General features: G+C 39.8%; 1 protein-coding gene across 3 annotated transcripts in view; it reads right to left on the bottom strand.

The window, feature by feature from the left end:
• Window positions 1-24,294, bottom strand: part of LOC310953738 (uncharacterized protein) — a 110,083-nt gene that overhangs the window by 5,284 nt on the left and 80,505 nt on the right. For 2 of the 3 annotated variants that reach the window (XM_083922876.1, XM_083922877.1), the window contains 19 exons: window positions 21,312-21,416; window positions 21,088-21,141; window positions 20,598-20,651; window positions 19,347-19,400; window positions 19,141-19,194; window positions 18,607-18,651; window positions 17,509-17,559; window positions 17,290-17,334; window positions 15,789-15,815; window positions 14,633-14,686; window positions 13,690-13,734; window positions 13,388-13,432; window positions 13,228-13,290; window positions 12,756-12,791; window positions 11,167-11,211; window positions 10,512-10,655; window positions 9,379-9,445; window positions 9,146-9,283; window positions 3,995-4,072 (listed from right to left, as the gene is read on the bottom strand). In XM_083922876.1, coding sequence (XP_083779002.1) covers window positions 3,995-4,072; window positions 9,146-9,283; window positions 9,379-9,445; window positions 10,512-10,655; window positions 11,167-11,211; window positions 12,756-12,791; window positions 13,228-13,290; window positions 13,388-13,432; window positions 13,690-13,734; window positions 14,633-14,686; window positions 15,789-15,815; window positions 17,290-17,334; window positions 17,509-17,559; window positions 18,607-18,651; window positions 19,141-19,194; window positions 19,347-19,400; window positions 20,598-20,651; window positions 21,088-21,141; window positions 21,312-21,416 — 1,204 coding nt within the window. Of the gene's footprint in view, window positions 1-3,994; window positions 4,073-5,747; window positions 6,863-9,145; window positions 9,284-9,378; window positions 9,446-10,511; window positions 10,656-11,166; window positions 11,212-12,755; window positions 12,792-13,227; window positions 13,291-13,387; window positions 13,433-13,689; window positions 13,735-14,632; window positions 14,687-15,788; window positions 15,816-17,289; window positions 17,335-17,508; window positions 17,560-18,606; window positions 18,652-19,140; window positions 19,195-19,346; window positions 19,401-20,597; window positions 20,652-21,087; window positions 21,142-21,311; window positions 21,417-24,294 lie in introns of those variants that run through there. The other variant, XM_083922878.1, reaches the window with a different exon arrangement.

Below are 24,294 nucleotides of genomic sequence, written 5' to 3'. Positions count from 1 at the left end.
TAAGTAGATGGCACACTAAAATGTAAAAGAAATCAACCAGGTGTTTAAACTCATCAATAGTACATTTTCAAATATATCTAAGAAAAAGACTGAACAATCATTTTATTTGGTCCGAATAAAATTGTTTGCCGAGCTTCCTTCACTTCATTCCATTCCACTATTCCATTTCACTTGTGCTGCGTTCAAGTGTCATGGAAAGTTCAATGTTTCAGACCTCCATCTAGGCAAAGTGGAACCTCCGACTTGTGAATTCGGGGTAGGTCTATCTCCCGTGAATTCGCTAGTTGGAGGTCCCACTTTGACAGGTATTCCAGTGCAATTTGGCAATTTGGATTTCCGAAACTTTGGACTTTGCATGACACTTGAATTCAGCATTTCTTTTTCAACACACATGTCGGGGGAGGAGGAAGCTTCAGAGGTCAGGGAAGGGGGAAAAGGGTGGGACTTTTGAGGAAACCGCTGAGTTCTCTGAGAAATGCAAGAAAGGTAAGAATTGCTTTAGTATATTGTGGTTTTATTTATGTGCTTAATTCTCTTAATTATTATTTTCCCATACATGGCTAAACTTCACCAGCCATTCACAGCAGCAAACACTTCAGATGTTTCTGGATATCAAAATTAATGAATGATTCTTTAATATCACTTTAATGAGAATGAAAGCCAGAGAAGGTGCATTTCCTCATACTCTTAATACTCAAATAGGGTCCGTGTGGGGCGTGCCCATTTGGAAGGGGCCGATTCCTCAACTCCTGACTGCTGCTAACAGTGTTATCAGGGGTGTGCCCATTCGGAGTGTGTGACCGCTCAGAATTCATGGCCGTTTGGAGCAGGCCAAGTGCTTGGCCCCCAAAAGTGCTGCTGCTTGATCGGAGATATGCGAAGGACAGTCTTGCATACATACACAGAAAGATGTCTTACTTTATAGTTAGATGATGCTGCTACAGCAGAACTTATTGGCCAAATGGCCCCAAATATTTCACAGTCAATCAGACATCATATCTATGTCCATCATATGTGGTTCCAATGGTGCAAATTGTTGAGGAGATATGAGATTTCTTGTAATAGCAGCCCTCCCGACAGCATTTGAGCTTGGTCCAGAAATGTACCAAATTTTGTGATGATTTCTTAAAATTTGCAGGTGGAGTAGCAGTTTTTTTTGTGTTAAAATTAAATTCAAAATGGCAGAAAATCTATCTAGGTGCAAATGGGTGTGGTTTATAAGGATGGATTCGTCTGGACACAGTGAAAAATCATTTAGCTTCTGTGAATGATGGTTCAAAAGCTGCAGACCAAAACGTAAAGTTCATTGTTATAGTGCCACCATCTGACTAAACTGCACCATATTGGTTATAGTTCAATACTGAGGTCATTACGGCAGATGAGACATTAGCATCTCGTTACTTGACAATAGCTGGCTGATGTGGCAAAGCAGTCCACATTGCTTCATTGTCTCGTATGCTATCCATGCAACACACAAACACAAGAGCCACCTTTCCCAATGTATCTCTCTATCCTATAAAAACACTCCACTGCAGATCAACCACAGGAGTGACCATTCCATCAGTCAGGCCGGTCACAGCTCAGCGGGAGCCCTGCCTCCTCTACAGGTCGTAGAAAAGGAATCGCAGGTACAGCCTTGTCTTTTTCCTCCCTCGAAAAAACACAACTTGTCCTTTTCATCCCTGCCAAATTCATCTCCTGCTTAACTTCTCACACACAACTGTCAACACCAGAGCAAAGGAGCACAATCATCATCAGAATACTTTAGTTGAGGGGAAAGAGAGTAAATTGACATTATGGTCACACATATACTATTGAGATACACTGAGAACCATCGACAGTAAAGAGTCACCTGTATGTGTCTCATAGTATATCCCGGACTCCATGAACCTGTAGCTGGTCTGGGGGGAGCCTGCTCTATGTGGAATTCAAGGGGTACGAGCAGTTCCTCATTACGATGGCCGAGTCACGTAAAGGAAAAGGTTGGTAGGAAAAATCTCATGTTGCTGCAGTAAGTGCACACGGAAAATTGACATGGTTGCCCAGCACCTTATTACTGTAGCAGTTTGTTCAACTTTCCAACTCTTTCCAAGATGTGAATACAGCTGAAGTCTAACCCCAGTTGTGCCAAAGGTGTATTATGCATGGGACGTTGTGAAAATTTTATTATACCAGCAAAATAACAGCCATTCACGATATTATCCCTATAATCATCCACATATACTTAAAACTCTTTAAATGGCACTAAAACATACTGAAATCACTTTCTCTTACATTAAGTTAAGAAAAAAAATTCTTATTGTACCACAGACATAAATCATAAATCAATAGATTGCCCTTATTAAAAGTATTATGTCCTAAAAAAACTGCAGTGGAACTGACTTACAGTGATCACTGAGAGCCTGTGAAATGATCAAACCACGTCAAGTCTCAAACCTCAAACACCAAATGTAATTTGGTGTTGTTGTGGCGGTTGATAAACACACAAACAGCAATATTAATTGTACATGCAACTAACACTTTCACTTTCTACTTCTTCTTTTAATAGGCTGCATCAAATGAGAAGTTGGATTTTCAGAAAAATAAAATAAATCAATTCTACTTGATTTGAACTGCTACCCGTGGGCTGTGGCCAATAAGGATATTCATGATATTCATAATGGAAATTCATCCCTACTTCCTTTCACTGTGCACTCCTGGAGATGATGTCTTTCAAAAGCTGTGATTTGTCCTCTCCAGAGGAGATGCAGCCACGTTTCCTTTGCCCTACATGTAAATTATGCACATACATAGTAAGATGAGTGACTTTCGGTTCGGTGCTACTCCTGCTGCAACAGGCTGGAAGTCAGTGAGGTAATCCCACTTCTCATTGCTCTCATCGGGGTACGAGTTATTTTTTTGTTCACAGGAGCAGGGGACAAGCTGACATCATGGGTTGTGCTCGGTGAAACTTTTGTTTCATTAAACTGGTCTTTTACTTCACAGAAACGACATTATCCCGCCACTGCAGCGTTTCGTCCTCTATTGTGGTCTCATTTGTCTCACAGCAGTGGCTGAGTTTTTAGACAACATAATGCCATATGGGATTTGTGTATCTCAAACATGCTGAGATATCAAATGAAGGCTGAAATAGAATTTGAGGTTTGAGACTTGACGCAACCAGAGCTCTCTGATAACACAGTGGGATACGTTACGCATCCCGCCTTTTGGTGGACAGGTAATAAAATCTGATAAACAGTGGTAGATGGTGGAGGAGAGGGGGCTGTCAATGGTCATTCTGTGATGAATGTGGTATAATCTAAGCATGACTCCCAGAAGTGCTCTTTTACAAAGGTACAATTACTGGACCTCCTTATGTTTTACTGGTCTATGGCTGATGGTTAATGAGTGGTTAAGTGGGAGTCAAAAAATATCTTGAAATCATTCAAATCAATGTTATATTTTTTTACTTCTGTCAAAATTCAAGGCTAAGGATTAAGATCTAAATCAGCATTTATTACATTTTTGGCACATTATACGTGAAACAGAGCAACATTGGCATTTATATGGAGTGTTTTGTTGCCGTTCTCTCAACCTTATGAATGAAAGTCCAATATTCACTCTCATTTTAGCTCTGTTTTGGTCTCCACTACCATCTATAGCAGCATAATGCTCCTCTACGTTCACCAGCTAGTCACCAGCATCTCTGTTGGTTCATTACAATGAATTATCCTTTTCATTGTTCGCACAGTAATTTGATCTACTGTTAATATAAATACACTGATAAGTGCAGCGTTAAAGTTCAAGTGTGTGGAATTTAAGAAGGAGCTATTGGCAGAAATGGACTACAATATCAATGTTCTGTTTAGTGTATAATCACCTGAAATATGAATCATTGTCTTTTTGGTACCTTAGAATGTAATGTTTGTATCTACACAGAGCAAGTCCTCTTCCACAGGTTCTCAAAAACTATACATTGCATCAAATTATGCATACAAATTAAGATGCCTCTTACCTGGTGGCCCTGTGGATCCTGGATCTCCTGGTAACCCCAGACCAAGCTGACCTCGTTCTCCTTTCTGACCCCTGTACCCTGAAGACACACAACACTCTGGCTGAGCACAAATACTGCAAAGACGAAACAGAACTGTGCAGTGTCATGTTTACGGAGCGTGGAAGCACAGTTAGTAAGATTAGTACAAATGCCATAACATGTTAAAATTCAACTGTTAAGATGAGGAAACACTTTCACAACCTTCATATCTGTCCAGGGACTCGTACAGATTAGCTTCTTAATGATATACGTAAATACCATTAATGCGACGGCAATGTCAGGAAACAAGTCTGCGCTTTATTTTAAAAAAAAAAAGCAGCTTTGGTAGTTGATGTACAAACAGGCTTCTCTGGATTTCCAGTTTCAATCCCAGTCCTTTGAATAATGAAATGCGTATTGATATCCTGTCCAAATGGAAATCATCAAACAAGCCATCTGTACATTAGTGTTCGAAGAAGGAGGCGCTGTGGGTTTGTTCGGCTTTTTGTCAACAATAAGGCCACAAGCGCATGTCTTTGAAGAATTTAAAAGAGAGCAAAGAGGCTTTTTCAATCGCAGGTCAGATATGTGGGTCACAAAGGGCATCAGAGAGTGAAAACAAACCGATGCAACAGACGCAGAAAACAAACATATCTATTCATGGCTCCGGGAGAACATAACCAGATCATACAGCTTTTTTCCACTGTTTTACCACAGAGCAAAAAGTAGATTATTTCATGTTGAAATTATGTTCAATCTTTTCTCTGATGGTGACTGGCTGCTGTATGATTACCTCTAAAACAAGCAGAGACGCACACACGCACATGCTCAATCTGGCGGATGTGTAAAATAAATCAAAGCATTTGTACTAATCTTTAATTCGAGGCCAGAGAGTACGTTGCTTATAACAAACACAAACATGTTATTCAAAGGCTTTCTCATTCCATGCAAAGCCGGTAAGTCTTTACAGTTCAAAACAGCAGCATACCAAGTAAGAATTTGAGGGGGCTGCGAAAATATTTCCCCATGAGGCACTTAAAGTAATGGAGTCTCAGGACCAGTGGTTGCATGGAGTGCATCAGAAACATTGACAGGAGTATCAAGCATCGCACCGCGTGGCCCAAAGGGGAAACGCTTCAGCGCTTACATGTCAGAGAAAATCTCAGAAAAAAGGCTTATGAATGCTCCAAAACTGAGTCTCAAAGAGGAGAGGGGGCTATCCACACATTGCCGCAATAATGAGACTTCTTTCAACACTCACGGAGCCTGGGGCATTCATTCAGGGAGGAAACGTTCCATGGAGAAAAGAGCACTGTACCTTAAGCAAAAAAATACTGAATAGCATACAGGGCAATAAGCTTAGGTGGCATGCTGGTTTGGTGCTGTCTGATAAATCGAAAACACCATATAGCGTCTGCACTTGGGCACTAATGGAGTGGTTTTTCATGATTGATTGATAGATAGGATTGCAGTCCTGCACCTGTTGTAAACAATATTAACAGCAACATCTATTTATTCATGTTACGCCTTACAAAGAAGAAGAAAAAAAACACCTTTCTTTGAGCAGCTGCTCCATTAAAGACCAATTACTGTGGGACATTTACTGACATTTTCATAGTGTACAGCACAAAGCACACAGCAGCACAGAGATTACAGCCTGATAATGAAAGACACTTAATATATACAGAATACACTGGAATACAAAATAAAAAATAATAATGTTCAAACAACAAAAAGAATTTAGGAAATATGCACTTGAACAAAATGACTTACATCAGTGAGTCTTTTCATTCATTAGGCTTTTAAATGTAAAAGATGAATAGAATGATGAATGAGCACTCAGTTAGAACAAAGACGAGAGAAACAAAAAAGAGAGAAATCATGCTCTTCATTGCGTCCTTATGGGTATTCTTCAACAGCTTGAGACTTTCACCCATTTGAAATCAAACCAGGAGAAAGGAAAAAAAAAAATAGCAGAGGGATTATTTTTCTCCATAAACAATTTTGGCATATTGGGGAAGAAGTCAAGTTGGATATTCCTGAGAACCACAGTCTCCAGCGGAGGATAACGAGAAATAATGAGGAAATATTACCCCGAACTCTCTCCACGGCTGAGTGGAGGTACAAGTCAACAAAGAAAAAATTAAGAAGTTGTTGAATTTTTTGATTTATCAAGGGAAAAAACTTTCCTCTTTATTTTCAATAAATATTTATAGCAAAGCTGCATTTATGAATCACCTATAAAACACTCTTTGGAAGCATAAAAAAACAAGCTAAACAAAATCCAAGATGTGTAATGCAAATGGCATTAACACAGCACACATATTTATAGTTGAGTTGCCTATTTTAACTACATTATTCATGAATAAAAGCAGCATTTTATAGCAGTGGGTTAAAGTGTAAATGGTCTTGAATAATGTGAGGTAGATACAAAGCTCAAAGAGAAAGGCCAATGCAGTGGTGCTTTGATCTGCACCAACACACAACACACTCTTCCTCTTCAAAAGTTACGACACCGTAGTTCTGCTGTGGATACAAAACAACTCTAAGCAAGTTTGAGGTATAAAGCCTGACCAGCAAACCATTAGTGTTGTACGAGCAGTCTGAAAGTTGCATCAGTTTGATAAAGAACATCCACCCTCTTTCCTGACTATGCTCCTTTTCTACTTTAGAAGCTTTCTTTCCTGGAGTGAGGTATCAATACTGGGGCTCTTTCCTGTCCACATTGATAATACTTTCTCTTATTCACAGCCAATTCTTCGTTTGTCTTCATATTTCCCCGAGAGCCGCTGTGCACCACACTCCTGGCCTTTCCTCTGCTTCCTGCCCCTCAGTCTGCATTATTTGGGTCTAAGCAAGAGAAAAATACCCATGAATCCTTAAAAAAAAAATGCACCAACTATAATGGTGCACCCCCCAATCCAGAGCCACTGTTTCATCATAACTCTTCATTTACAGAAAACCATCTTTAACTGAAGGATGTTGTGGTTCACTCTGTCAATCTGTAGCTTTTTGTATACACTAGTAAATGCTGCCTGTTTTAAAGGTCCCATATTATGCAAATTTTTAGGTTTGTACTTGTATTTGTAATTCTAGAAGAACATGTTTACATGCTTTAATGTTCAAAAATCACATTATTTTTCTCATACTGTCTGTCTGAATATACCTGTTTTCACCATCTGTCTTCGAAGCTTTGTTTGAGCGCGTCTCTTTAAGGCCAGTCTGCTCTAATTGATCAGTGTTTCCGGGTCTTCCGCATCTGTATTCTTTTTCTCCAAATTTTATTATTCATTTTGGCAGACAAGTACACAATAAAAAACATTACAGCCGTACAGTGTGTCTGCCTTAAATGACGAGGAACAGGGACAAAAACCCAAAAAACCCAACATGAATCCGACCATTCCTCCCAACAACCCATGTCAGACACGATCGCAATAAAAAGCAACTGAACAATTAAAAACGTAAGTGGACAGGTAAGGTAAGGTAAAAAACTGTCATCCAGAACAAACTTCCAGAAAACTGCAGGTCTGCTGCAGCTCTTAGTTCGTTTAAATCAAGACTGAAGACTTTTCTGTTTGCTGCTGCTGCACTTCCTTAACTGTAACCATCTTTTATGTTTTAAAAATGACCTTTTTATGCGTTTTAAATCTTTTATATGTTTTAATTTACCTTTTATGTTTTAAATGTATATGTTTTATGTGCTATTTCTCCCAATGCTTTTAATGTTTTATGTGGAGCACTTTGAATTGCCTTGTTGTTGAATTGTGCTATACAAAAAAAATGGCCTTGCCTTGCCTACTGCATCTGTGCTCTGAGTCTCTGCACCTTCATTGCAGCCACAGTGACTGTAACGGCACTGTAGTGGCACTTTCTGTGGTAAAATTAAGAGGTTAGATTATATGAAGAACTTTGCTGTGCTCTAGTAAACCATCATCATCAATCATACACATATTGGTTGTATATGAATGGTTACTCTGGGGATCTCCTAGGAAAGCATGCAATCTTCTTATTAATAAGAGTAACAGGAATAAAAGAGAACATTTAGCTTGTTTTTGTTTTTTTTCTACTGCCTGCTCCACACTCCAGTCCAGTAGATTGCAACTACAGTATAAACTGGTTTACCAACCACCATTAAATGTGATGAATAGGAAGAAGAAGAAGAAGAAGAAGAAGAAGAAGAAGAAGAAGAAGAAGAAGAAGAAGAAGAAGAAGAAGAAGAAGAAGAAGAAGAAGAAGAAGAAGAAGAAGAAGAAGAAGGAGAAGAAGGAGAAGAAGAAGAAGCTATGATATGAGTGGGAATGGTAATGGATGAGCCACACAGCAAAAAAGTCACACCCACAAAGCATGGTAAACGAGATGGAGTTAACGCAGTTCACAAAGTAAAATAAATATGACAAGCAGCCTGATATGTCAGCCAGTGTTGTTAGCTAACGTTAACATTACCTAACGTAGCTCATTTGGGGGATAGCAGTGTGTAGCCATGTATGTATGCACACTAGAACATGAGCTGCAGCATTCCTTATGCACAAACAACAACAAAACTCAATTGTATATTCACTGCTTCTTCATAATAGCATAATTCATCAGTAAAACTCTTGCTCTGCTTGTTCCCTTATCCACTTTCACGTCACAAGTGACAGGGGTTAAGAACGACTCTGACGTCTTTCCGCAGCTTCGGCTTAAAAGACAATGTTAGAGAGTTTTTATTTTTTCAAGAGAAGTGTAAAAATCTTTTTGGCTCATTATGAAACTGTGGCCGGATAACTTAGACTGTGGCGGGCCGTGTTACTGGAAACACTGTAGTATAGTTGACCGAGCATTATAGTTGAACAGGATTGAGCATTTTGATACTTTCACAGTATTAGTATATAGCACCTATCTCACTTTTTACAATATGGGACCTTTAAATATTGAATTAAATGGCGTATTTAAACACCAATGAGGCATAAGCGTATGGATTGCTACATATGTAGATTACAAATCAGACCACAGAGGGTTCATTAAGCGTCTCCAATGGTTCTGAGCAATCAAAGGCTAAGAGTGTTATTTCTAATTCATATTTCAACAGAAATGGTTATTTTTCTGAGGTGATGTTAATGTCGAGCAGTTCAGTTTGGCAGCCTGAGCTCTTACCGTGGGGACCAGGAGGCCCGGGCTCTCCTGGTGGGCCTCGTAATCCGTCCTTCCCAGGAGGTCCCGGAGGCCCATGGACTTGAGAAGCTAAGATCCCTGCAGGTGTCTTCTGTAGCATGGCAGCGCTCGATAGCTTCTCTACAAAGCAAAAATTCACATTCAGAATGCAGGAAACAACAGAAAATAAAGATAAGTGAGAAAACATGAAAAATTTAATTTGGAACAATTTGTACCTTCCAAGACCCTCAGTACTTCATTTCTGACGAGCAGTTTGAGTTCTTCCATAAAGCCGGGATCACCCTGTGTGTGCAGTGAAGAACAATACAAACGTCTTTCATTCATAGTGAACTGGCAGTGGAGGAGATACAGTAGTTATCACTGCATTAAAATCAAACTGATGCCGACATGCATCTCAACTCAGAAACCTCCATGAGACACTTTGTTGAAACCATCTGTGTTGAAAACAACGGCAGGGAGGAGAGATGACTGCTGAAATGAGTATTTCCTAACGATTCAGAGAAATCCCACCTTGGATTTTCATTTCACATCTGTGCCTCAAATCTAGCTAGAAATAAAATGGATCCAGTCGGGGGAATATTCAATTAGATATTATGACTCTATAAAGAGACTTCTTGTTACTTTCCATCCAATTCTGTAGTAACGCACACTGCTTAAGAAGCTCCAGTTCTGTATGCCTCTTATTGTATGTATTATCAATATATATAACAATTCACAATCTGCCAACATTGTTTGAGCTTTCCAGGGTACCAATGGCAAACAATAGTAGCCTATCATATATATGGTAGTTTCATATTATAAATTACTTACTACGACTCCTATTTTGTGTTTGATTTCATTTGTGTTGATGAAAAAAATATTAATTGAGTTAGCATATATGTTTATCATAAAGTGTTACTTGGTCTTGCTTTTGTCTTTTACATGTTTGAAATAAAAAGAAAGAAAAAAATAAATAGAGCCGGCCTTGGACCTTGGTTTTCATCTCCTCTGTGAGTTTTATATAACTCTTGTGACTGTGCTTACAGTATGTGTATGGGACACATGGAGGTGTTTTCACTGCTCTGCACAGCTCTAGGCACGCCAACATATCTTTGTTTTTTTCTCTGTCTCCACTCCCCCCCCTCTCTGACCTTCTGTTGTGCCTCGATGAGGAGTGGGAAGCGTTGAGTAGAGACAGAACAGCACGGCCTTGTTTGATGTTTCAAGCAGAAATTTGTAAGCGGCAACATTTTCCATACCAGGAACGAGAACTGAACTCGTTACACAAGCTCAGGAAGAAAGTCCACTGGTAAAGGTTTTAATCATCTGGGGTTTGATCAGATGTTTCTGCACATTTCCGCTCACTTACCAAGAGATTAACATTCCCCAAATGTCCTGGAGGGCCCGGATCTCCTTTTTCACCTGATGGTCCGATCTGTCCAATCGGGCCAGGATCTCCTGTTCGACCCCTCTCGCCTTGAACACCTCTTTCTCCAGAAATCCCTGGATCACCCTGCAGAAAAGAAGCCCATACATGTCTCAGCTCTATGTTTATATATATATATATATATATATATATATATATATGATGCAGTATAATAATGAAATCTGCATTTCCTGGATGGCATTAGCCGCATCACAGTCAATATTTTCCAGCCTGACTCATCCAACTGTATAACTTAACATGCTGAGCACACTGACCTATTTCTCCGAATGTGTCCAGTCAGTCACCTGTCCTGAGGTCCTGTTGCCAGCTATAAAGCTAAAAGCCTCATTTTGAATCCCCTATTTGCGATAGATTACTATGTAAGTGTGACAGAGCTCTTTAATTTTGCCTTGCAAATACAATAGGAAACTGCACTGAGCATTAAATGCCTTTATCTAGTGCTTACGTGCTTGTGGGGATTAGTCATATTTGTGCTGAAGTAAAGACTTCCATTACTATTCATCATTCTTTTTTGTGCATTATAGTCTGAGTCATACAAACAGCTTATATTTAGGAAAACCGGAATGATGCTACTTACACGTTCTCCTTTAGATCCTCTGTCCCCCGATGTACCTGTAGATCCCTTGGGGGGAAAAAAGCAGGCACACATATTAAAGGCTTTATTGTTATAGAAGAAAGGTTTCTTATGATCTAAATACTTGGGAAAATAAACGATGCTGAACATTAACTTTTTCACCCTCCACACATCAAATATTGATGTTAAGTAGTAATAATAATAATACTCATTATTGAGTATCTATATTAATCTTAAACCCACCACATTACTCATATCTACTCTAATATTTGGAGAAGTTTATGTTCCGTTTCCTGAAGAAAATGAGAACTGTGAGCAAGCTTTTCCTGAATTACCTGACATTGAGAAATGTACACTTTTCAGATGACTGTGCATTGATCGCTTCTTACTCAGCTCAGGTGCATTGCTTGTATAAAATCCCCCCGTACAGCGTTTCACCTTCTGCAATGTCACAGATTCTCTGCATCATTCCTGTTTCGTTTGAGAAAAAGACCTGCTTTTTCCCACCAGCTGTCTTTACTGTATGGAGGAGCTGGGAGAGAAAATACCTGTCTCTGGCTTCATGTCAAAACATCTTGTGTCTTCCAATCTCTCCCTGTCACTCCTCATTGCTCCCCTTTACCATGCTCGCAAGCAATTCCCCCGGGAACATCTTTGTATCAATTTCCTGCTGGATTACAGGAGCCATGCAAAAGACAATCTGGCATGAAGTGGTTTTAAAACGGGCCTCTCTTTGTGATGCTGTTCTCCCCTGCCTGCTTTAATCTGCAGTACTCTGTATTCCCCAATGCCTGATGGGAGGCTTAAATCTATCATCTTGCCCACTGAAATGTGCTTCCCTGAGCATTACATTAAACCTCAAAGCAGTGTGCAAGGAATCTGAGTAGAGGAGCAAAGCCACCTGCTAGATGGCACTGTTGCCCCACCATAAAGTCACGCACTATTGCAGGACATAATGTCTAAAACTGGGGGCTTCAGGCAATGCTGCGATTTTTGTGGAAGAGTATTAACTCATAATAATAATATTGAGAAGAAGAAAAAAAACTCTTTGAGTTGTCATTAAGGTGAAAAAGACAATGTAAACCAGTCAGCAAAACAAAGTAGCACTCATAGTCAACCCAGTTTGGTGTTAGACTGCATACTGTGTTAGTAATGGCTATTCATAACATATCTGTTCTGCATGCTGTGAGCCTATTCGGTGTGATTATGAACTAAATACTGTATAATGTAATTGATCAGCCACCTTAAAGCAGACTTTGCTGCAGTATTTGGTTCAATTTTTGCCAGGTTCATCTGGCAAGAAAAATGCATATTTAATCTTAGTGTCTACTGCCCTCTATTATGAACATTTTATCATTGCCTGAAAGCGTTAAGTGTATAATTAGGGTATAAGTCAACAAAGCCTTAAATCTGCAGGATTTCATTTAGTTTCTATCGTTAAAATCTCAAATATGCAAATAGTTTTAATGCACTCAGGGTGCTGTAGCTAGGGGTTGGGTGGAGGATAAAAATGTGCTGTGCCATCTTTCTGCAGCTAGGCTGATGTAAAGCACTTTCTATAAGGGGATTTGCGACGTATTTGCACAGCTCACCTTGTATCCAGGAATTCCATCTTTTCCAGGTCTCCCCTGTTCATGGAGTGAAACACAAATAAAGACATTTTGTATCAGGTCCCACCTTCGATTGGATCAGCACTGTTGCACTCCTAGTAATCTCCACAGTTAATGAGATATCTAAACCAAGGGATAATGATCCTGATTGCTGTGCGAACAGTGTTCCATTGTGCGCTTACAGGGAAAATTACAGAATCCGTCTCTGATGGTAATTACATAGAGGATTGTAATCATCTGCAGGACAAGTGAGCGCTAACATACATATTTATCCATATTGTCCTTGCATCGGGTTCTTTTTTCTCTCATGTAGTGGTTGAACAACCTGCTGGTGTAAAGCAGCAGTGTATTATTCAAAACCCTATTACCAGCCTAGACATTGCTCGAAGTTGACAACAGCTAGTAGTGAAAAAAAAATAAAAATAAAATTTATGCATTCACGTAGCATCCTTACAGCAACACCTTGGGGTCCCTCAGGCCCTGGGAATCCTGTCTCTCCAAGCGGCCCCCTCTCACCCTGTCGGAGAACAGAGACAGCCTATGTGTCAGTCGGCAGTGACAAAGGAATGACACGTGGATTGACAGCTCAAAGAGAGTTAGAGGCTGAGGCTCACCGGCTCTCCTGGGATCCCTGGCTCTCCACGCGTACCGGGCTTCCCCTGTCAATCACAATGTAAGAAGAGAACAGGCTGTGTTTGACAGGTCCTCAATGGCATCATATCTGCAGCACGTCTGGAGTCTCCCCTTTATAATATATTTTCAATCAAACTAATGTATATGTTCTGTTCTGATGGCAGCAATTCTGTGTGCTTAATGAAACGACATGGACTTGTTGCCAGCAGCAGACTTAAACAACACAGAGGATTCATCAAGGAGGAGTCACCATAAATTAATCTTAAAAGAAAAAAATACTTACTTGAGGACCTTGTATCCCAGACGGACCAGGCAAACCAATATCACCCTGAAGGAAACATTGCAGACGTAGCAGACAGAAGACATAAACATAACATAAAAAATACACATAAATCACTGTCAAGCAGACACGTAGATACTGATATCAGAAGCTGCCTAAATCCGAGGATAACGGATGCTCCTGGGCGTCTCACTGTTTGAACAAATGCAATGCAAATGGGCTTAAACATTTAAAAACACAAATCTCTCCTCAAAAAAATAACAAATATGGAGTTATGATAAACATCTTCCTTAGGAACGTAAGTCATCTTCATATTTCAACACCAAACACTTTGTATATGCCACACATTCGACAGTGTTCCCCTAAAGGATAAATTACTCTGAATGTTGCCAACACTAAAAACACGCCGACCCCCGACAAACATGGTACACCGGGCAACCTTTCAATACAGATTTAGATGAAGGAAGTTGCATGCAGGGGTAGTTTCGTTCCATGAAGGAAAAGGAATCCAATTTCCATTTCCACCAATTTTTTTTCATTTATTTATTCATTTGTTAATCAGGGATGGTACACATCAACATTATTGAAAATGTGCCAGTGTTATCTAACTAAGCTTATTATTACGTGGCTGCTTTGGTTCCATAATTACTCTGATAGCCACTTCCGAGAACTAAACCTGAAATTCCTTCAGTCAATATTTCAAAACTCACCTTGACTGAATTCAAAACAAAATCTTTATGACTCAAAACTTCAACAAGAACCCATGACCTTCACACTGGAAGTGTTTTTTATATATAGTTTTGTAGCTGGATATCTCTTTGGAGAAATAAACTCTTTAAACGTTTTATAATGAGAATGAAGTACAGAGGAAGCACTTTCCCTAACTTTGTCATTAGGTTAGGTCATGGCGCACAAGACGCTTCTCTGGGCTGATATCGTTGCGTACCTTTGCACCAGGTATCCCTTCAAGCCCCGGCAATCCCATTGCTCCTGGTTCCCCCTAGGAGAGAAAAAAACACCACCCAGTGTGTCAAAACACTAAAGGCAATACTTTTGCAACCAACTATGATGCTATTTCTGTCTCACAGTCATCAATAGGAGAATGAGTTTGGTGATGAGCTACTGGATGGTAAATTTCATCATTATAAGGCTGTCAGTAAACATTACGCATAAACAAGAAAATATAGATCAAAGGTACACAAAGGCATGTAAATGAAATTTTGCAGGAGCAAAGATTTTCGCACATTTCCATCTCTCCTCTTGAAATTCTCGGCGATGTATTAATACAACCCTTCATGTGTCAATATGAAGAAAATCCCGAGAGGACAATACTTCAACCTGAGTGTATTGTATTATGATCTATGACACATGCTGTCACACCTTGTACGCTATAGATGGGATAGAAAAAGAGCCCCATTTCACAATCACAATCAGACCTTCTTCCTGTACTAAAAATAGAGACCCATTCCCAGTGTTCAAGCAAGTGATGGCCTCTATCTACCTCATTTTGCTCAAGCTGCCATGCAGAAATGCCATTACACAGAATAGAGGGGCAACCTGTGCTGACATAGACGGATTGTGCAGGTAATTGTCACACATGTAGATTGTCATGAATAAGCGAGTGCGACTGAGGCGAGAGAGGGCCAGCAAGAGGATCAGCTGTGAGACGGATTGGGGCAATTCCACCACAGCACTGGAGCCACTCACACAATTTATTAAAATGTCAAATTAACATCTTGGTGAAAAATCACTGTGCAACAAAACAATAAAAAAATGCAATTGGCCCTGTGAGAATAAAGAATTCTGTGTGAACTGTTTTCAGCCATCACTATTTGAAGTGCAGAGAGAGTTCATGGGTTCCCACCAGCAGGGCACTATGGTAAAACCGTTTCATATTTGCAGGAGACATGATCATTTTTTTTCGCAGTGTGTTGTGTTCTACTGAGAGTTAAGTGCTCAGGCTTGAGGGTGTATTGACTTGCGTTATAGAGAACCACAGAGACATTGATAGAAACCAACCGGAAACTCTGACTTCTCTATTTTTTGGGAAGCAGAAAACATTTCATAAAAACTATATTCCAGAATGAAAAGCTTCAACTCACTACAAGTCCTTCATCTCCTTTGGGACCCTTACGAGAGAGAAAGAGAGAGACAGAGAGAGAGAGAGAGAAAAAGGACAGATTACTCCCATGAATGTGACAACGGCTAACGTACAAATCATAAATAGAGTCTGAAATGACATGTGGCTACTGTATGTTAGTGCCATTAAAATTTATAGCATTCATCATTGCTGCTCTTGTCTCGCATTGTCTGTCTGTAAATCATGCTCACATTGTGTTATATGAGACTGCTGCGACTGTGGTCTTTCTCAAGCAAGATTTAAAATGATCAGGGTCATATAATCCAGTCTGGCTATCACACTTGCTTTACAAACACTGGTAATGCAGGTTTACAATTTTAGTAAATCATTTCAGCATTTTTCCACATTAAAAAACAAAACAAAAACATTAGCCCCTTTCACATATGCACTGCAAATCAGATATGATTTAGAGCTGTATGTGAGAACGCAAATGTTCCAGTCAGGGGGATCAGACGTCATATGGACTTTACCCTGCCACCCCCTAATACACAGTCTGTGTAATGTCTGATAGAGCCAATGTGTGAAGAATTCACAGTGGGCGAGTGGGCGTGTGGATGAAGTTTCTATCATGTGGCGCGTGCAAAACCGGGAGAAAACTATCAACCGAGGGTGAAGCAGAAGGGTGATTTTACGCACAGATGGTAACCAAAATGTTTATCTGGAGAGGGAATTTTTGTCGGAAAGTGACAACGCCAACATTGTCTGACAAATTCAATGAATGGCAAGACACTCGGTTGTTTAGGACCAAATTACGAACACTATGCGACTGCGGTGTAATCAGTAATGTGCATCCTGTCCTGTCTCCTGCACGCTATCCAGGCGCGACCCCTCGCCTTAACCAAACAAAATATTTCTAGTTGGTGAGAATGTGTCACTGATGACGAAACTCTTATTTGTTGCCGCAGAAGAGCTGTTGGGCTGTGATGGATGCAGTACAGGGAGAAGCATCCTCAAGATTGAGCTGAGGCTTGTGTGCTCTGTGCCCAGGGGATATTGGAGTTTCTATTTTTTGTCACCACCTTTAGTGTTTGTTGTGGTAGATGGATCCCTGCAGGGCCTGTGAATGAATGTCTCCTAGGAGACTGGACAAGATTACAAACTGTCTGATAAGGAGGAGCAGGGGGAGCTGATAAGCAAATTGGGTCACTTTCAGCTTGGCACAGCGCAGAGCAACTGAACTTCTAAGTCCATTTTTGTATATCAATGATGTTGTGTGTCCCGGGGCGGGTCAGATACACCTGTTTGAGAGTCAGAAAGCCTCTTGGCCTTCACAACCACCAGCTCTCAATGAACATGATTGACTGTGACAGGGCCTCAGTAGCCGAGATAACACTGGAGGGCTGGTCAGGTTATTTGTTATTCAGCTCTCCCAGGCTCTGCGGCTCATACAGTATCAACGTGCCTGTGTTCTAGTATTAGCACAGTAAAGATTTTGCTTCAGGCATAACAATGATTATGCTTACCGGAGCACCAGGAGCTCCAGGGGGTCCTAAAATAGCTCCACCACTCTGAAAAGATTTAAAAAAAAATGTTATTACTGTATATTTTACAATGTGGGTCAAAAGCATTTTAACCACGAGCACGTATTCTTTTCTACCGTCATGATTGAAGGAACTATGACGTGCATGCAATGGATCAAAATGACATTATCGCTGAGTTGAAGTCATTTGAAACGTCTTTACCTGCAGCTTGTACAGACTGCTCATCCCATTGCCCTCCACATAGGGTACACCCTGAAACACAATCAACAGTAAATCTTTTCTGAGAGACTCTCCTCACTGTTCCATGAGTTTTAGGCACCAAGAGTCTTTACAGAAATCTCTACAGTAGGTCTGGAGCAGTTATACACTGTTAAGCACTTAAAAGCTACATGAGAGAGATCAATAGCTCATTTGGCGATTACACAAAGAGAGGGAAAGAGTGTGCGAGAGAGTGAGCTGTGAAAAGGAGAGGAAAAACAGAGAACAGTGGACTTAATAATCCTTGAGCCAGTGGAAATTCAGAAAATTAGAGTATTTCAGAAATACAAAAGAGCACAGTGATTAAAAGAGATTCCGTTATGAGAACTAGGTAATCTGGTCTTCTTGGGTAGTATCAGAACATAGAAAAAAATGTTTTTCCCATGATAGATTGGTAGAGGGAAGCTATTGTACAGTAAATGTAGAAGGACTCAGGGTTCTCATTTAGAAGCAAGTGGATGCCTGTGCCCTTTTCAGGCCACTGAGCCATCCCCTGTCCTCCTAGACTGCAGTTTATGAGACCATGGTGTGTGTGTGTGTTGGGGGGTGGGGGGGGGGGTGGGGGGGGGGGGGGCACGGCAGGTTCAAGGGGAAGGCTGATGAATTATAGATTTGCCTTTGGAAGTGCTTACTCACCGGCCTTTTAAAGGGTACAAGTATGATTCCAATGCATTTGAGTGGGTCGCCACAGTTTCATCTGATTTGTGCTTGTCAGTTACGTTTTCTTGTTACACTAAATACTGTTAGACTAAGCCAAATGTAAGTGCACCAATGGTCATTTCTGTAAGAAGTGTTGCCAAGACAAGGCGTTTTTTTTGCCCAAACTTTACTTGATCACGGAAAGCAAGCTGATTAGCTGTTTTCAAGCTGTCAACTGTGAATAGATGGCTATACATGTGTAACCTTAAAAATGAAGAAGGTTAGTTTAAATAATATAACAATAAAATATATTATGCAGGGCAACAAAGAAAATTTGGACAGAGGTTTTAACAGTAGATGTATTATCACCATCTGGCTCCTTTTGAGCCAGGAGGAACTTACCGGAGGCCCTGGAAGCCCTGTTCTGCCCGGGGGTCCCTCATTTCCCTGCCAACAACAAACCAGAGGAATTGTAAATGTGCGTTTATCAAGCACAACGCCCATGCTAATGTAATCCAATGATACGAAACCTCATTTGCCAACCCTGAGGGAAATAAATCTACGCTTCCTTTAAGATATCTGGTTTCCTACACTTTGATGCATATAGCAAGCTTAAAATAAAGAAGAATATAAAATCTTCATTGTCTTTATTATAGTGTTATTGTTTTTTAATTTAACTAATATATCTTCAAGTGTATGAAAAAAAACTACATTTACTACTTACTTTCTATGGGGGGAAAATATTTATTACAGGCTTTGAGCCATGGTGTTCTACTAATCATACTGTATCTCAATATGTTGTATGCAAATTAGCAAACATAGACAAGCAAGTGTACAGTGCACCCTTTCACCCACTGTGTATACAGCACAGGAAGACATACACAGACATACCTACTGTATGTTATATACATAAATGTTAAAATGGTAACACCTTACCTTTTCTCCTTTTCCTCCTGGTTGGCTCATTGGCCCGGGTCTACCCATAAGCCCCTGCAAACAAAACAGCATCCTGTCTTAAGCATCAACCTCAGAGAAAAAAGCCTCACACATGCTGCAATAAAGTATCCATAAAAACGTTGTATTATGAAACAATGAAAGAGATTCTGTATAATATCAGACCAAATGAATGGCACGCTTCTTACCGGGGCCCCTGTACGACCAGTCACACCAGGGAGCCCTGGTACTCCTGGGGTCCCCTGGAGGAGACAAAGTGGATTCATAATAAAAAAAAAAAATGTCTCAGTATTGAAACTGAACATTTAAATTCATATTTTACAACAACAATGGACATACAATATACCTCCTTGACTCATTCAGAAACATTAAGGAGGAATGCAGCTGTAGGAGGATTCCAATTTGCAAATTGTTAACTAGAACTCAATCAAGAGCTCTGTTTGTGCATCACACCTGTGCGGGACGTTGACTTGTATTTGAAAGGTAAGGACACACATATATATCTACGGGTCTAATTCATCAGGAACACCAAGCAGCTAATAATTTTACAGACATGCTCTCATGTGTGCAAAGTAAAAGTCAGATATTTGTAATACTTCGAAATATGTCGAAATAGGTGAAGTACTGCTGTATTACTGGTTGTTCACGACACAATGATAATCTTAACCTAAAGTGTAATTTAGTTGTCCAACCCTCCAATCTCTTGATGCCTGGAACAGCCTTCTAGGATCCATTAGCGACAACAATCACAGGTAAAATAATACAGCACATAGAGCTTGCGATTATACTGTAAAGGGTGAATGAGAAAACTTTTCTATTCACCACAATGACTAATGGCATCTTGTTCACATTTTCTGATCTTTATAGCACCTTTGAATATGCAGAAGCTGTGAAAAATCCCAATATCAACATGCAGCATCTTTATTTATTCGTTTAGATAAGGCATTTCTGGACTCTTTGCTGTCTTTTATAGATGCATTGTATGTGTTTCTCTCAATGATTTCTTTTACCATTGAAAAGAAAAAACAACAACAAGCCTATAAAACATGTTTTTATTGAGCCTATAAAATCTAGTAACAAGTCTGCGTATTAGTGAAAATCCCCTGCCATTGCAGTTCAATGCTGAAAGATGACCTATGTAATGCTTCTCGTCTCCTCAAAAGAGTGTCTTGTTTTTTAATTAGCACGCATTCACATGCTGGGCAGGTCACGTTCTTTATAAAGTATAAGACGGGGCAGAGAGCACACACAGCACTGTGGATAGCTTTTGATAGCCTCTTTTGAAAGCAGACTTTCAGAGTAGACAGGCTTTAAGATGAGGCAGACATTACAATATATTTAAATTCTTTTGAAAAACCTACTTCCCAATGTCACAGTGACTTCCAGGTGGTTTGATAACTACCGGACTAATTTGATAAGTGTAAACTTTTTTCACTCACCTCATCACCTTTATCTCCTATGGGGCCTGGGAAACCTCTCTCTCCTTTTACTCCCTGCAGGGGAGGCAGAAGCAATGAGGGATGGTGAAAAAAAGTGTTTTTCACCAAACATGAAAAATGCCAAAAACTACAAGCTCATGGCTGTATACTCCAAAATGTCTCTTCAGCACAGCACAGGACTTGGAGGAAACACTGTATCCATAGCAACAACTTCTGCAGCGAGCATGAGTGTACAGAATAATATGAGTTGAAGAACAGCTGGTTAAGCTTCCAGAGATAATCCAAAAGACAATTTACGAAAAAAAATATATTCAAATGTCAGTGTAAGTATATTAGATTAACACATTTCAATAAAATATATCACAGAATGAGGCTGTTAGTGTGTCAGATTATGCTGCCATGCTGAGAAGCTGAATCATTTATTTAGATCCATACAAACAATTACATTAAAACGTGTTTTATTGTCTACTTAGTATATTTCCATGCCTACCTTTGGGCCTTCTTTTCCAGGGTTACCCATGGGACCTCTTACACCTGGATCCCCCTTTTTAGGATAGATGTACACAATGAAAATGGGTGTAAGCACTCTCAAAGTATTTAATAAACAACCCAAATAGAGTAAACTTAAGTGCCATGTGATGCAAAGTATCACGGTCAGGTTAACATGTTTACAGCATCTGTTCCTAATTGCCTGGCATGCTGAGTTACTTGTACCTTTTCTCCCACCATCCCTTCTCGTCCTTGCGCTCCAAGGGACCCCGTCTCTCCCTTCTGCCCAGGAAGCCCTGGGACTCTCGTCTGGCACAAACTGCAGGCATTCTGCCAACGCAGGCAAAGCAGGAAGTAAAAGTGGTTGCACTGATAAGATTTCATCAAGTTGAGCTGGAGCATTGCATTATCACCCTTTATTATGTCACATCCCCTGGGTGGGAGACAAGACCCCAACTGACACAAAGCATTCTCTAAATGTCTGCAGAGCAGAATAATGTGAACCCACCAAGAGTGTCTCTCATCTACTTGAGTGGTGAACTTTGGCAAACTCATTGACTGTGACATTTAGGTTGAGAATCTTAAATATCATTGTCTCTGATCCAGTCCAGATGTAGGGGCTGCACCTTCCAAGAAATAGCTTTGAGCTCAAAGTGGGAGGGGAGGAGTAGAAACAGGTACAGTGCAAAAATAAAAATGAAGCTGATTCTGAAATACAAATTGGAAATATTCTATAGGGTCCAGTCTAGATGTAGGGGCCCGTCCTTATCCCAACTCGTCAAATATTGCTGTTTTGTCAGAAACATTTGGAATCACTCGTCAATGCACTTGGTAGCCCCGAGCATCAATTGCATGACACTTTTACTTTTCAATGTTGTGAATTCAAACAAAACTATGTGGTTAGATTTAGGAGATAAAACCACTTGATTAGGGTCAGTAAAAGTTGTGGGTGGGATTAAAGGTGCGTTCATAACGTAACTACAGTTACGCATGGGACACACGGACACGAACGGGACAAAAACTACAGTCTCCTCGCTGAAATCAGGGCATTTGTTTGACTCGCTGTGAGTGTCTAATATCGCCGCAAACAAGTTAACAGTTGAAAGCCTGTCGCGTGGGCAGTGACAAAACGGTGGTATTTGACAACCTGGTAATAGTTCAGCTCAGCCCCCAAGATTACTAGGAAATGTTGACAATAACATTTAATAGGGACAGCATGTCATTATTGAGTATATAAATATATATATATATATATATATATATATATACACAAACTGAATTAGTGATACAAAAGCACTTAAAGTGCTACTATGCAACTGTGATGAAGGCAGCAAACAGTATTTGAATCTAACAGAGCACATAATGGATAAAAAGGTTAACACTGACACTGGGGGATGACAGAAAACTTTAAGACTGCATACTGACATTTGGTTTTAATCTATCAATGATTTGTCATATGCTGGCATTATATTTATTGTTAAAGTTGACATGAATTACATATTATAAATTAAAGAGTGCTATTTAGCTAAGAGCTGTCCTGCAGTTAGCATCATTAAGTAAGGTGACTCACCTGCTTCAATCAAAAGAAAAAATAACTAATTTGCATCAACTTTGATGGAATTGACCATTATGAAAGGTGGCTGCCACAAAAAAAATCTGCAGGTAATAAAAACTGAAGGCTGAAAAGTGTTTCACATTACGCATGGTCTCGGAGTCCCACTGCATATTCTGGATTTGGTCAGAGATTGATATAAAAATTAGAGACAAGGCTTTCGAGTCTTTGGAAAGAGTGTTTTAGCATTCCAATGCTTTACCGTTGGCTCATTGGATGTGAAGGTTTAAGTGACAAGGGAAATCTACCCGAGGATATTAAATTCATGCATTTTAAAGGTAAGAGAAGTGAAAGCTATTCTCAATGGCTTATTTGGATTTTGCTCGGGATGTGGACAACAAATCCCTCAACCCATATGACCACGGAGGTGGTTCAGTTCCTACCCTCTAACTCGACCCACAGGAACGTTTCCTAAATTAGCGCCTCCACCAGTGGCAGCAGATCAATATGTTATCGTTCCTTAACATGACGGTTAGAGTTTTAAACACATAGTTAATGCGGAACCATCCCAGTTTGGTTAGGTTTAGGGAAAAAAATTGACTTGGCTAGGTTTAGGAAAAGATGATTTGGGTTAAAATAAAGCTGATTCACATGAACCAAATAGCAGTCTCCTGGGTGAAAGTCCTGTGTTTGTTCCTTCTTTCTACGTGGACTTCTACCTAACTTCCTCCTTTGCTCTTGTCATAATTACTTTGGCCAATAGAGGTTGCTGCCACTGTAAAGGTAAATATGGGTTGTAATAAGCTGCTTGTACAAACAACCTATGGGGTCATTTTTGGGGGGATGTATATAGTAGTACGTTTGAAACAGTGGCGCAAACCAGGCTTCATTATGGTTGATCAAACTCACTCACTATAAACCAATACATAAGAGGCCATGTCTTGATGCCAGATCTATATGCACATTACATATTTTTTCGCATTTGTTATGCCCTCTATATCTAGGTGATTTCCACATGCCATCATAAAAAACAATACATTTTTAATTTAATGATAAACAGATGCTGAGGTATGGCCATGGATTTAGTATTTTTATCTTCTATCTGCACTGTTAATGTTATATCTTTATATCAGATATTAAAATATTGTAGTTTACTTATAATATGACAAACAAAAGATGATAAAACCACATTTTACAAATCTGACACTTGGTTATTGCTGCCCCATTAGGAAAAATTGATGTAGTTTTCCCCTAAATTATGCATGTAGGTTTATGTGACAAGACTACCGTATGCTCAAGCAAAGAGAAACTACTGTAATTGACAGAAGTTTCTACTTTTCCACAATCAACACTATAAAGTCTTTTTTACACTATGATTGCTGTATGTATGTTTCACATGACAGGCTTTATTATAGTATGGCTTGACTGTGCACCTTTGGTAAATGAGTAAGCCTAGATTTCTTGTGAGATAATTTAAATGTGTTTTCTACACATACTTCTCCCACTCATCCTGATGGAGGCACTCGAGGGCTTTCACTCGCTCTCTAAACTGATGGCATCCATAGATTAGTAAAGCAGTACCCTTTTAAATGAACAAATATTGATAACTTTTTAACTACTTACCCAGGCACCCCTTGGATGTTATTGTTTGAAGAA

The sequence above is a fragment of the Echiichthys vipera genome, assembly GCF_963691815.1.
Source record: "Echiichthys vipera genome assembly, chromosome: 11".
Taxonomy (NCBI): Eukaryota; Metazoa; Chordata; class Actinopteri; order Perciformes; family Trachinidae; genus Echiichthys; species Echiichthys vipera.
Note: the sequence above shows the minus strand (reverse complement) of the source record. Positions and strands in the feature narration are given on the sequence as shown.